We start from the raw sequence: 14371 nt of genomic DNA on the forward strand, positions 1-14371 counted from the left end.
CTCCACTGTCCTCCAAGCTGGGCTTGTCCTCTGGTCCAGTTGTTCAGCAAGGTGAGTTCTGCTGGTGGTTCAAGGGTCTACACACAAACATCCTGGTTGGGATGATATAAAGGCAACTTCATCTCAACTATCTTGACCAAAGACTTGGGGCTAATTTTTGGTTTTAACTCTCTTCCAATGCAGGTCCAGTTATCGCCATCCATGCCCCAGATGGCTGCTCAACAGAACCCAATCCAGAACCAGAATCTGAACCTGGTGGCGTTAAACGTCTGCTAGGTTTAATTCCATTAAAAGGATCCTCGACTAATCTAACAGATTTAATTTCTTTAAAAGGATCCTCAACTAACCTAATGGATTTAATTCCATTAAAAGGCTCTTCAACTAATCTAAAGTAAGTTTTTGCACAAATTACAAAATATTACATCTATAGATAAAAGAGTTTAAACATCCAGTGATATTTAATCAACATCAACCTTCACTCTCCCCCATTTCTCCTTATAATTCAATAAACCAAAGAGCTAAAGAGAGTAAAGACGACAGCTGGCAGCAAATCTGCCCAGAAGGGGACAGCGATGCTGTAAGTCTAATCTTCTTAAACTATCTCAGCTGAAATTATGGTGTTTATCGAAGAGATCAGGCTGATTTAAGGAAAGTGRGATTTTTATTGCCAGAAYGGGTAAWGGGTAACGYGTTTCCCTTCTTTTTTTCTTAAAAAGGAAATAAAGGAATGGTTGAAGGAGCATCTGGAGGATCTGGACAGCAGGGAGATGAAGTACTTCCACTGGTTCCTGCAAACCGCGGACAAGTCCAAGGATGGCTTCAAGCCGATAAAGAAGAGCCGCCTGCAGCACGCAGACATACTGGACACGGTGGATCTGATGGTCCAGACCTACACCAGCATCACCAAGATGGTGGCAGAGAAGATTTTCAAGAAGATGCATAAAAATGAAGGAGATGTAATTATCTGACTTTTTTCATTCATAATGAACATACACGTGTGCAAGAACACACTCTGTTACTTTTCCGATGTGATTGTRAGAGTCKTTTTTTTTTACATTTAAAGGGTTGTAAAAATTGGCTTCTGGATATTTTGGAAGAGTTGGATGACAGGGAGATGGAGTRCTTCCACTGGTTCCTTCAAACYGCAGACAAGTCCAAAGACKGCTTCAAACTGATCAAGAAGAGCCGCCTGGAGGGCGCAGACCGGCTGGACAYGGTGGACCTGATGATTCAGACCTACGGCGCTAAAACCAGGGAGGTSACCAAGAAGATCCTGGGGAAGATTGAGAAGAATAAAGGTCCYTCCTGAAGAAATGRAACCACTTCTACCATTGAAGAGCTTCAGAAGTTACAGAATAATTCCAGTTGATTTTTTTTCCTACAGAAACTGTTGTTCCTGAAGTTGAAGAACAGAGTAGTCCATCTTCTCCAGCTGCTGCAGAAGGTATGACTTCTCTTTTTTCACTGAACATGGCTAGTTGATTGACTAAACGAGTGTAAAAATCAGCCAAAGTCCAAAGAGAGGCTTTGAATGGCCCTCAGAACCGCTGATGAAGCTTTAGGCCTTTTGGARATGTTTAAGGTTCRGTTGCATGAAAAGAGAAGCATTTGGTTGAAAATATGRAGCAGGAACTGAGATAATGGCTGATTTCACAAATTTAAGGGTTTGGGGGAGATTTACAGGATGCTCTAACTACAGATGGAGTTAGAAGTTTAAGATCCACTAAACGCAGAGACTCAAGACATGGACTAGACCTGTCCTTGTATAAAACCAGGCCTAAACCTGAGGCAAAACGTAGGAGGTTCATCAGACATTGGTCCAGATCTGCTTTGGTTAATTCAAGTCAGACCCTGTGATGTTGATGTACAGGGAACCAACCATTTCTGGTTGGTTCCCTGTACATCCAGAAGAGATTGAGGAGGATCAGATCTATAGAGTCCATCCTGCTGCATGTTGCATGCATTTTTGCATTCCCAGAAGGAAGTAAGTCCTCTGTTTTCTTTCTGCCCACAGAGAAAGTACTCACCAGGATGCTTAATGACTTTGTGGAGAAGGTACCAAAAGAAACRTTATCACAGCTCATGGAGGCTCTCATGACTGGCAAGACCCTGATGTCATCAGAGAAGAAGACCATTCTTCAGAACCACACCAGGGTCAACATGGCCAGCTGCTTYGTTGACATCGTGATGGAGAAGGGAACCGACGCCTCCAAGGAGCTGATGAACTGTCTTCAAACCATCAACCCTCACCTGTCCTCTGAGCTGCGCTCACCTTCTAACCCAGGTGCATTTACAGTTTTAAGCCRCAGTCGTTCTGGTATCTATGGACTGTTCATGGGTTCCTCAACCYGTCTCTGAACTTTCCCCAGATAAAAAGGTCAAGAAAAGTCTCTTCAGTGCTATAAGGTAAAGTACATTGGATTCTAGCAATGGATAGGACTGTTCAAACACTACAACATCAGTTTATTCTCATAATTTGATTGAATWACTTAGAACAACCATTTGGGCTGGTCAATACTTACAGCTAAATATGTTCTCAGTAGTAATGTCCATACTCTTCCAATCCAAAGGTTGAAAAGGTTGATATCCGACGAACAGGAGGAATCCTGGCACCAGATTTGTCCTCCATGGGACACGGATGCTGTAAGACAAATCTTTATCTTTAACTGGGTGGATCCACAGTATAAACCACTACCACACTGCCTGGTGAAAACTCGATAGTTTACTAAAATTAACTAGTGTCCCTTCTTTCTGTTCTTAAGGAGTTGAAGCATTGGCTGAAGGACTCGCTGGAAAATTTACGGAACAAGGAGGTGAAGTATTTTCGCTGGTACCTGCGGACCGCAGATGAGTCCAAAGACGGCTACAAACCAATCAGAAGGTGCCGGCTGAAGTATGCAGACAGACTGGACATATTGGACCTGCTGCTGCAGATGTACCCTGGGAAGGTCAAGCTGGTCACAGAGAAGATCCTGGAGAAGATCCGTAGCAATAAAGCACAAGTAAATAAATCAATATTTATATCTATTATACAGTTTAGTCCAGATTGACAAATTCACTTCAGAAAAATACTATAACTAATCATTATACTGCAATGGCATACAGCACTGGATTCTGGACTTTTTCGAAGAGTTGGGCGACAAAGAGCTGAAGTACTGCCAGATGGTGCTGCAGAGCACCGACAAGCTAAAGGGCGGTATCAGATCCCTGAAAAGAGCTCCTGTAGAGGACGGAGGGAAGGTGGACGCAGCAGATGTGATGATGAAGATGTACAGCTCCGACACCAGAGAGGAAGTTGAGAAAGTTCTGAATGAGCTCAAGGACAGTACAGGTCCGTCAATGAAAACAGCAAGAGTCTGCCGCTTCATGCAGGCAGAAGACTAAAACTTTGGTTTGCTGGTTTCAGATGATGTTTTATCTGATGATGAGCAGTCGAGTAGTCCATCTTCTCCAACTGCTGCAGCAGGTAAGTGTTTATTACTGTAGTCAACATGCATAAACATAATGCAGTCTAGATAGATARAGAAATTATAGCTTGTATCAAGAAGTCCAAGATTAGGCAGGAGGACAGGARTCTCATGGATTCAGTGAAACTAAATAAAAAAMMCCACCAATAAAGTATTGAACTGGAGAATCCAGGAGGAGTCTGAGGTGAATGACCCAGAGGCTGCAGGAACCCAAGTTAGAAACTTCAGGGCCCTGGAGTCACTGCTACAACTGAGGACTCACAAAGGACTGTGGGAAGATGATCAAGAGAGAAATGACAGAAATCTCTGGGGTCTGACCTTCCAACTAATGAGAGGATTCACTCTTRTGAATGGTCCAATAATCCTGGATAATCCTGAACATCCATCCTACCATTGTCTGCCACTTATCCAATGTTGGTTTGGGGGTTGCAGACTAAGTAGGGAGACCCAGATGTCCAGCTCCTCCGGGGGAATCCCAAAGCATTCCCAGAAGAGGAACATCGTCCGTCCAGTGTGTGTTGGGTCTTCCTACCAGTCTTCTCCTGGTGGGATGTGCCTGGATGACCTCACCAGGAAGGCGTCCATCCTAACCAGATACCCGAGCCACATCAACTGGATCCTCTTAGTGTGMAGAAACCTGTTTTTCCTGTTCCAGATCACGCCCTCGGATTTGGAGGCACTGATCCTCATCCTGGCCGCTTCACACTCAGTTGCAAACCGCTCCAATGAAACCTGTAGATCACAACCAGATGAGGCCAGTAAGACCACATCATCTGGAAAAACCAAAGGCTCAATCCTGAGGCCACCAAAGGGGAAACCCCTCAACGTAGAATCAGTGACAAAGGTTCAATTCTGCACAGCAACAAGGTTTTGGCTTCAGCCACATGGAAAAGTGGACAGACCTTGATGAACTCAGTGAAGTTGATAAATGGTTTTCAAATGAAGTGGTTTTCTGCCTCTGAAGAAGTTGAACRCCAGATGTTAGGGATGAAAGTGAAGGCTCTACAGTTCAGTGGTTGTTGAAAACCTTGATGTTCCCAACCATACGAGCCGTGTTGCTGAGGCTCCTGAGACGCTGAAACCTCCTCTCTCTGGAGGAATGTGGTGGTGAAGCTTGACGAACTGAAAGCTGTATAATAAAGTCTAACAGATCATAATCCAACTAGTAGAAACATTCTCTCTAAGATTTAACTCTTCTTGGCCTGGTTGGGGGTCCATCCGCAGTCAGCCAGAACCRCTGATAGATGGTCTTTTCAGAATAAAGTGAAAAATCTGTTATGCTTCCTGTCTTGTCATTCTTGCGGTAGAAAAAGGAACAAAGAACATGCTCCTGGACTTCATCAGGAAGGTCTCCAAGGAAACCCTGGAGCAGGTGGTGGAGGCACTGGTGGCCGATAAGGTGCTGAGCGCCTCAGACAGAAAGTCCATTTTGGAGAAGAACCGAACCAGAGTGAACAAGGCCAGCTGCCTAGTGGACATCGTTTATGAGAGAGAAGTTGAAGACTGCCAGAAGGTGATCCATCAGGTCCAACGCATCGACCCGGCGCTGCACTCTGACCTCAGGCTCTCCCAGCAAGGTGACTTYATCTGCTTCCCTCTGAACACGGGCTGGACTTAACACTTCTAGATAACAGATACGGGGTCTTATCGTTATTAATAATACATTAATATTCATTATTAGTAATGCTATTATTAATGTGCATTATTATTCATCCATATGGCCGCTGTAATTGTTTATTTTCTTCTGACTGCAGTTCTGTTCAAGCGTCTTTGCTCCAAGATGAAAGGCGATGGGAAAAGCAAAGGAGAGGAAGAGGAAGAAGCAGAAGAAGAATGATCAGCCTGATTCTGTTCAAACAGATTCATGTTACTTAACGTTTTTATTTCACTCTTTCATTTCAACCTGCAGTAATTAATCAACCGTCCAGATAAAACATCACATCTGGACGGTTTATTTCTATTAATTTTGTTTTTATTAAATCAAAACATAAATCCAGGACCTTAACGATGAGATTCTTCCATGTATCCTGCAGCAGGTGATGGTGGAGGTGATGATGTCTGATATTTTGTAACTAAAGTCATTTTAATGTTTCTGTTCTTTTCTACTGGAATAAAAATCGATCTGAAAGTCGACAGTTTGATCAGTTTACTTATTGATCAAATAAAGGCTGGAAGGCCTCCTGACCATCACCTTCATCTCCATAGCTGTCCATTAAATGCACATTATTAGAATATTGTTTTATCTGTCCTTTAAAACTTTTACTGTTATTAAATATAATGTCAGTTAGCATTCAATTACAGGTTATACCACAGCTCTCCTTGGTACAGAATTACTTAATTATTCAAATAAATTAAAAAGTTTCTCAGTAAACGAAGCGGATTGGTTCTGCATTTTGTCTAATAAATGATCAATAAATGGTCAGATCATAACTGATCAATAAATGATCAGATCATAACTCTCAGGTCATTTCAGCCTCTGGATTTTCTCCAAGCAGCTTCCTGCAGGGAGGAGCTGAAATGAACGGCGGCTTCCTGGGAAGTCAACATTCAGGTTTCAGAGACCAAGCGGCTCAGTCCAAGTCTGCTGCAGCAGAGAGCCGCTCCGGGTTCTACTGGGCCGACTGGTGGACGGACTGGGAGGAYAGCTCACCACTGTAAGTGTTTGAGCCGATGAGTGCTGTTTGTTTCAGTGCATTCTGGGTTGTGTAGTTTTGGACCTGCAGCTCCTCRTTGCTATGGACTGGTTGCCAGGTCTCTGCAGTCTCCGTAGAGGAAGAATGATTCTGTGGTGTGATGAAGATCACCAGGAGAGCATCATCTTAACATCCAGGATTTGACTTACTGCAGTTCTGAGATTTTAGCTGGAGCTCAGGGATTGATTTCACACCAGAACCCGTCCAGAACCCATCCAGAACCCGCCTCCTTCCTGACCCGTCCTGTCAGGTTTTTACTTTATGTCAGTTTGGAAACTCAGACCATTCAGAAAAGTTGAAACGTCGTTTGTTTGGTTCTGATTCGGCGTCTTTGAGAATCCGGAGGTGAAATCTGATTATTTTTCTTGTGAGTGAATCATATCTCTGTTGCTGCTCATTCCTGCAGCTCACTGTGGAGATGAAAGTGTAGCAGGTTTAATAATAGGAAGAGCTGATTCGTCAGAAGAACAAAGGCAGGRTCAGGGAGCGGCTGCTGCTCAAATGAACTGAAAATATTTTCTATGGAAATAAACTGAAAACTATTCGAGTTCATCAAGTGAAAACGGAACTGGGGGCACTAAGCTAACTGTCAGTATTATCATTACATGCAGACGTTAATATTCTTTGTTGTGCTGGTTTGTAAAATAGTTGTGAAAATCACATTTTACTCTTGCGCCCCCAGACTGCAGGCGCCCRCAGTGTTTACCTGAATGGTTTTAATTCTGCTGTWGACTCTTTGTGAGCTCAGTGTTTAGCTGCAGTTGGTTTATGTGGAGCGCAGGAAAGTTCTGCAGWAGGACGATCTGATCCCATATTGCTGAAGTATGACTCGGGGAGTTTTCAGGAATAAATCTTGAGTGGTGTTGATGTGYTTCAAGGAAACAGAGCAATTAGACTAAATTAGCTGCGTTTCCTCAGAAGTGAACATTCAGGTTCTGCTGCTGATGGGGATTAGCATGAAGCTAACTGGCGTAACCTGACTTTAACCCTTCGTGCGCTCTGAAGTCAGGAGTTTAACCTGGGAGGTTCTGAAGAGAATCAACCAGCAGCAGCAGGTTGGGGAGGGGGGCCAGTTAAATGTCTGTTACTGGTTGCTTACTGGAGTTCAGCTACAAGGAGCCCCTAGTGGCCAGAGAGCAGAACTGCAGCAGTAATTAACGGAGGTGATGCTGTTTGTCCTGCAGGAGAACTTCAGGATCACAGATCTCAGGATGCAGGAGAAGAGGTGGATGACCCTCCCATCATTTCCTCACAATATCTCAGGATTTGACTACACCGTCTCCATCACGTTGTTCTCATGTGTTCCAGTAAGAAGCAACCAGTAGGACGTCAACCCAGCAAACCAGCTGCTAAGAGCTCCTCAGCGTGTCCCTCCTGGTGTTGTCCTTTTCAGTAAGCCGTCCCATTTCAGTAGCAAGAGCAGTTTTTTTACTTTCRGTTTTCTTTTGTTAATTTTTTAAATTATGATGCTGCAAACAAACAAAAAATTCAACAAACCAGCACAAATGTATCTCATTTAATTGACACCATAGTTCATTGAATTTGTGGGCTGGCTAGTTGACTTTTGATGACCTCTGGAAAAACTTCTTAACATCTTTAAAATGACGGTGTCACAAACGTTGGACATCGTTTTCATTCAATGTGACTCAGAGTCAGAAGCTGCAGATTCATCGTCACTCAGCAGAGATAAACGTTTTGATGAATATTCATCTAAAACATTTCCTGATTCTCAGGAGAGCAGAACTTCATGAACCTGAACGGATCCAGTCACCTGGACTTCAGAGTGAAGTTAAAGCTAAAGTTGCTAACACGGCTTCGCTCCTTCAGGGGTAAGCTGGGATTATTTCTTCCCGTTTTCACCCATGTCTCAATCCAGTGTTTTACAGTTTGGTATTTCTGTCTGTTTTCACTGTTTATAAAGGAATAAAAACTCAAATAAAGTCCATGTTAGTCAAACTTAAAATTCTGTCTCTTCTAGWTTTGTTCAAAAGATCTGTACTGAAGACCAGGTGGACTTCTGGCCCTCGGTTTGTCCTCCAGGGGATAAAAATGCTGTAAGTTTTCATCTTTGTTTCTAAACAAGAGAATCTGGAGATATCCATGTTGTTTCAGTATCAACCAGTTGGTTTATTTTGAAAGGAATCGAAGCTTTGGCTRAAGAAGACCTTGGAAAAGTTGGACAACAAGGAGCTGAGATATTTCCACTGGTTCCTKCGAACTGCAGACAGCGTTAAACCAATCAGAAGGAGTCGCCTGCAGCATGCTGACAGACTGGACACAGTCGACCTGATGCTCCAAACCTATCCCAAAAACTTTCAAAAGGTCACCCAGAAGATTATGGAGAAGGTCAACAGTCGTAGAAAACATGTAAATACRGCGTCTATAAATACAGATGAATAAACTATGAAGCATTAAGTTCAGTCTGGTTGATTTTCTCAGTGAACTGTTMATTTCTTCTTCTGTCCAGGAGGTTCATAACTGGGTTCTGGACTCTCTGGACAATCTGGACGACAAACAGCTGAAGTACTTCCACTGGTTCCTCCAAACGGCAGACGAGTCCAAGGATGGCTTCAAACCCATCAAAAAGAAGGRCCTGGAGGACGCAGACAGACTGGACACATCGGATCTGATGGTTCAGACATACGCCACAAACACCAAAGAGGTCACAGAGAAGATCCTGAAGAAGATCAAGAACAACAAAGGTCTGTAAACGTTTCACAGATCACCAACTGACTGGATCATCGTTGATATCGACTCTTTATTGGCTCCAACAGGCAAAGACATACCAGAAGCTGAGGAGCAGATGAAGCCATCTTCTCCAGCTGAAGCAGAAAGTAAGAGTTCATGATGTGAAGTGGTTGGAGTTTAGTTAGGATGCAGATATGATGGAGGGTCTGGATGAAGAGCAGCAGTTCAGTTTTATAGCTGCTCAGAGAGACAGCCCCAGTTTCCTGACAAACACAGACACAGCTGGGTATCATCAGCATAGCGGTGGTTTGAGACGCCGTGTTGTCAGATGTTCTGACCCGGTCAAGGTTTGTAGGAGTCCAGGTACTGAGCCTTGAGGGACTCCAGTGGTGAGACCAGGGGAATCTGATTCCTCTGTTCCTAACCCATCAAATCAGGGAATCTTCAACATGTTTGACGACATTCACTGAGTTTCTTTGTCTTCTATCCTGTAGAGAAAGAAGTATCCCAGGTTCTGGAAGAGTTTGTCAAGAAAGCTCCAAATGAAACCCTGACCCGGCTGTCAGAGGTTCTAGCAGCGGACGGTGTGCTGAAGTCTTCTGAGAAGCAAYACATCCTGGAGAAGAACCACACCAGAGGAAACAGAGCGAGCTGTCTTGCTGACACAGTRATGGATAAAGGAACTGCTGCCTATAAGAAGATGATTCACCACCTTCAGGCTGTTGATGCTCCACTGTCCTCCAAGCTGGGCTTGTCCTCTGGTCCAGTTGTTCAGCAAGGTGAGTTCTGCTGGTGGTTCAAGGGTCTACACACAAACATCCTGAGCTTTGTGATCTTACATGATGTTTCTGTCTATCCATCAGGTCAAAGTTCACAGGAACCCAAAACCAAACCAGTATCAGAACCAGGACTTGTTTGTAAACCGGCCATTCAACAACTCCTTTCTCTTAAGCCTTACCAGAAGTAAGTTTTCACAACATTCCTGAGAAACTATTAAGCTTTTATCAAGTTTTACATTAAACTAGTGGCATTAATTAATTAAGATTTAAATCAATATATCTATTGATCCAATAACTATTACCTCATGCAGACCTTTCACTCACCTTTGGATACTTGTAAGGACGTATCCAGATGTAGTTTAGGAATCYAACTCAGACCGACTCATTTACATGTGCTAAGCTGGTCTATCTAGGGGCTGGAGCAAGATTTAATCATCTAGAAGGTTTATCTTCTGTCACTAATATTTCCATAAAATTGAACCTTCACTGATGTTAGTATCATCATTTGACCCTAAGACCTGTCGACGACGAGAAGGAAGTCTGGCAGCAGATCTGTCCTGAAGGGGACAACGATGCTGTAAGTCACCATCCAATATCTCTGAGTTTGATGTCTGAGGTTTGACAAAGTCCTGTAAGGTTGGTAGTGATGGTCAGACTCTGGGAACAGTTTTTCTTCACTTGTCTTTGAAGATACTTTACAAACTGCTACCAGGCCAAAATCCTGGTAGCCATCAATGACATTTATCTACTTTACTTAAAAAGGACGTCAAGCAGTGGTTGAAGGAGCATCTGGAGGATCTGAACAGCAGGGAGATGAAGTACTTCCACTGGTACCTTCAAACTGCTGATAAGTCCAAGGACGGCTTCAGGCCAATCAAGAAATGCCGCCTTGAGCACGCAGACAGACTGGACACGGTGGACCTGATGGTCCAGACCTACACCAACACCACCAAGATGGTGGCACAGAAGATTTTCAAGAAGATGCATAAAGACAAAGGACATGTAAATATACTTTTACTCTACTTCATACCAGAGTCAGTATGAGCTCAGTGATTGGATTCTAACTAAATGTATTCCAACACTGGCAGAATTATAAAGATTGGCTTCTGGACACTTTGTTAGAGCTGGACGACAAGGAGATGAAGTACTTCCACTGGCACCTTCAAACCGCGGACAAGTCCAAGGACGGCTTCAAACCGATCAAAAAGGGTCAGCTGGAGGACGCAGACCGGCTGGACACGGTAGACCTAATGGTCCAGACGTATGCCTCAAACACCAAGATGGTCACAGAGAAGATCCTGGAGAAAATTAAGAGTAATAAAGGTCCGACAGATGGAAGGAAATGCTTAAAACATCAGACCAACTTCCTGCTAAACATTTATTCTGGTTCCCAACAGACAAAGGTCTTCCTGAGGTGGAGGAGCAGATTACTCCAACGTCTCTAAATGAAAGTACATCTGGTATGTTCATCAGAATCTGGCCTTCATCGTAAAGTTTCCATCAAAGAACTCAGTGATGTTCTTGTGTTTCTGCCCACAGAGAAAGKGCTCACCAGGATGCTYAATGACTTTGTGGAGAAGGTACCAAAAGAAACGTTATCACAGCTCATGGAGGCTCTCATGACTGCAAACAGCCTGAAGYCWTCAGAGAAGGAGACCATCCTTCAGAACCACACCAGGGTCAACATGGCCAGCTGCTTCGTTGACATTGTGATGGAGAAGGGAACAGACACCTCCAAGGAGCTGATGAACWGTCTTCAAACCATCAACCCTCACCTGTCCTCTGAGCTGCGCTCACCTTCTAACCCAGGTTAGTCTGCACCTTTCTAAAAACATTCGCTTTAATTCTCCTCAGTCCTGTRGTTGAAGCTAAACACCGTCTTATTTTTTTAAACATCTCTAGGTCACAAGTCTTTTAAACATCTCTTCACTAGTAAGAAGTACGTTCTTCAAGTTATTCTCTAGATTCACCAACATTCTTACCCAATCATCCATCTAAACCAATCTGGTTCATTTGGTCCATGGATCTGAAACTTTAAAAGCTTCCTGAAAACTATTCCTGATGCCCAAAGTTCAGCGGACATGTTGGTTGGGTTATRGYTGATCACTCTGTAACCGTCGTCCTATTTCCTTCTAATCTTATCCAAAGAACGAGGGAGATGACAAAGGAACAAGAGGAATGCTGGCGCCTGATCTGCCCTCCAGGAGATAAAGATGCTGTGAGTCRATCACTTTCAAACCTTYTGTCCCTCTGCTGTCCTCAGCTCAAATGTCTTCCTGAGGAGGATAAACAGCTGGAACTGACTCTGATTATCAWCTAGAGATGAAGAGTTCAGGTTCAGTCCATGGTCTATGTCCTCTAACCGTTCCTAACATAATGAGCCTTAAGTACAGTTTTCTTTTCAGGATTTGAAGCGTTGGTTGAAGAAAACTCTGGAGGATCTGAAGAACAGGGAAGTGAAGTACTTCCACTGGTACCTGCGGATTGCAGACGAGACCAAAGACGGGTTCAAACCAATCAAAAGGTACCGTCTGAAGCATGCRGACAGACTGGACACGTTGGACCTGTTGGTGCAGATGTACCCTGGAAAGGTGAAGGAGGTCACAGAGARGATCCTGGAGAAGATCAAAATCAACACGGCGCAGGTAGCCAGAGTAACGGCCTGGTCTAGGTGATGAGAAACGTGATCGTTAAGCTCCTCTTGTTGTGGTTTGCAGCACTGGATCCTGGAAATGTTTGTGGACATGGGGGACCAGGACCTTAAATACTGCCAGATGTTACTGCAGGGYGCCGACAAGCTGAAGCGCGCCTCCCTGAAGAGGGGTCCTCAGGCAGGGGGACARGAAGTGGACACCATGAACCTGATGATGCAGATGTACAACTCAGAGCAGAGAGAGATGCTAGAGAGAGCTCTGAATGAAATCCAGGAGACTTCAGGTCTGTCACATTTAAAGACATCGTTCATAACCTGACAGTAACCTSCTGATCTAACATCTCGTCTTCATGACCAACAGAACTGCCTGAAGCCGAGGACCAGGACAACCCAGCTTCTCCAACAGCTCTACGAGGTTTGTGTTCGGTTCATGTTCGGACCCACAGGAACACCTTCCATCAAATCCCCACTATCTGTTTATTTATGTTGCAGCAAAGAAAATGAAGAGCATGCTGCTTGACTTCATCAAGAAAGTGTCCAATAAAACCTTGGAGCAGCTGCTGAAGGATCTGGTAGCGGACAAGGTGCTCACCGCGTCAGAGAGAAAATCAGTGGTCGAGAAGAACCACACCAGAGTGAACAAGGCCAGCAGCCTGGTGGAGATCCTGAAGGAGAAAGGAACAGAAGCCTGTCAGAAGATGATCAGTCATGTTGAAACAACGGATCCTCCACTTTAYGCCAAACTGGGTTCTTCCCAGAGCCCCAATTTCCAACAAGGTGAGTCCAGAACCGAACACCACGCCTGCTACTGGTGACCCAGATGATCRAGTCTGGCAGGAAACCAGGAATGAATGAATTAACTCAATCATTGTGCTATACAGCGTGCCATACTGAAACTGTGGGTGTTTATCTCCTGATTTGTTAGAGCTGCTCCAGATGCTAAGCTTCAACCTGAAGGAGGATGAAGGACCAGAGGACGAGGAAGAGRACAAATAAACAGGACATGGGATTGGTCATGTTGAGGAGCAACTGAAGATTCAACTTCCTGTTTCTAGATTTATAGACTTTGACAGTCTCCCGTTTTGTCCACCACTGCTCAGTTTTACACTTTGGACTGTTTCAGKTTCATYAAAAACCTTTAACTACAATAACAGCTGTTATTTTCAGATGTTTCCCTGCTTCTTTACTGATGCTGTTATAAGTCTGTTTAATGAACTGATAACATTAAATCTATATATGTTTTAACATGGCAGTGCAGCAGTASAGTCAGGTTTCATCTGATTCACTTTGCTGTGARAAACCTGAACAATCAGAACCAAAGAGTTTAAATACAGAGAAGTGATTAGATGGAAACCAGGTGAGTCCAATTAGAGGAAACCAGAACAGCTGAGGACAGAGGAGAGCAGGAAACACAACCAAAAATACATTTTATGGTTTCTTTTAAGGTTTAAATTTAACTGTCTTATGATGTAATCATTGTGCTTCTTTGAATAATCCGTCTTTTGCACTTTTCACCAGACAGAATAAAATGACGGATTTAAATCGTGGTTGTTTATCTAAAAAAAAAGAGCAGCAGTGAGGACGCTGATAAAATTTAKAACTAAAAGCAGAAAATGAAACAACATGGAATCAGTTCACAGCTTCACGTCTCTCCAACTGAAACGTTTTATTTTTCACAATAAATAGTGAATCTAAAATGTTTGAACCTTCGTCATGACGATGGGTTTACGGGGATTCATCCGTYAAGGTTCTGCGCTGTGATTGGCTGTCAGTCAGCTGTGTTGGCTCGGTTCTGTTCATCTCCAGGATCAGAACCCTTCATTCATATAAAGCTGCTGATGTTACATCCTGGCTGTCAGGTAAAGTCCAGTCAGGTGGGTCCAGAGGCCACGCCCCCTGTGCTTCCTAAACAGCAAAGTAGGCGGGGCTACATTCCCTGCTGGGGAATGTAGCAGTTCTGTCAAATGTGACAAATGTCAGAGACGTTTGTCACAAAGTTCCACTTTTAGCCTGGAGTTCATCCACTTCCAACAATAAGCAAGGATGAGYCAACAGAAGTGTTTCAAAAAATAAAACGGGACAAAAAGATGA

At 43.7% G+C, this 14371-nt stretch overlaps 2 protein-coding genes across 2 annotated transcripts; both read left to right on the forward strand.

Annotated features, from left to right (window-relative positions):
• The first annotated feature begins 6 nt into the window (after positions 1–6).
• Positions 7–11153, forward strand: LOC103481329 (uncharacterized). Its single transcript, XM_017309090.1, has 25 exons — positions 7–51; positions 184–391; positions 517–577; positions 717–956; positions 1064–1298; positions 1385–1444; positions 2015–2284; positions 2370–2406; positions 2571–2643; positions 2763–3002; positions 3106–3331; positions 3407–3466; positions 4775–5044; positions 5982–6121; positions 7345–7385; positions 7469–7552; positions 7894–7989; positions 8139–8214; positions 8300–8527; positions 8628–8862; positions 8935–8994; positions 9343–9811; positions 10144–10204; positions 10390–10629; positions 10716–11153. Exons 2-25 carry the CDS (start codon positions 351–353, stop codon positions 11070–11072), a joined length of 3900 nt encoding a protein of 1299 aa, XP_017164579.1. The 5' UTR covers positions 7–51; positions 184–350; the 3' UTR covers positions 11073–11153.
• A 9-nt stretch (positions 11154–11162) lies between these two features.
• Positions 11163–13532, forward strand: LOC103481102 (uncharacterized). The gene is made up of 8 exons (XM_008436392.2): positions 11163–11436; positions 11530–11566; positions 11776–11845; positions 12033–12272; positions 12345–12564; positions 12642–12695; positions 12773–13057; positions 13206–13532. Exons 1-8 carry the CDS (start codon positions 11184–11186, stop codon positions 13274–13276), a joined length of 1230 nt encoding a protein of 409 aa, XP_008434614.2. The 5' UTR covers positions 11163–11183; the 3' UTR covers positions 13277–13532.
• The last annotated feature ends 839 nt before the right edge of the window (positions 13533–14371 follow it).

This window comes from Poecilia reticulata, linkage group LG2, assembly GCF_000633615.1.
Source record: "Poecilia reticulata strain Guanapo linkage group LG2, Guppy_female_1.0+MT, whole genome shotgun sequence".
Lineage (NCBI taxonomy): Eukaryota > Metazoa > Chordata > Actinopteri > Cyprinodontiformes > Poeciliidae > Poecilia > Poecilia reticulata.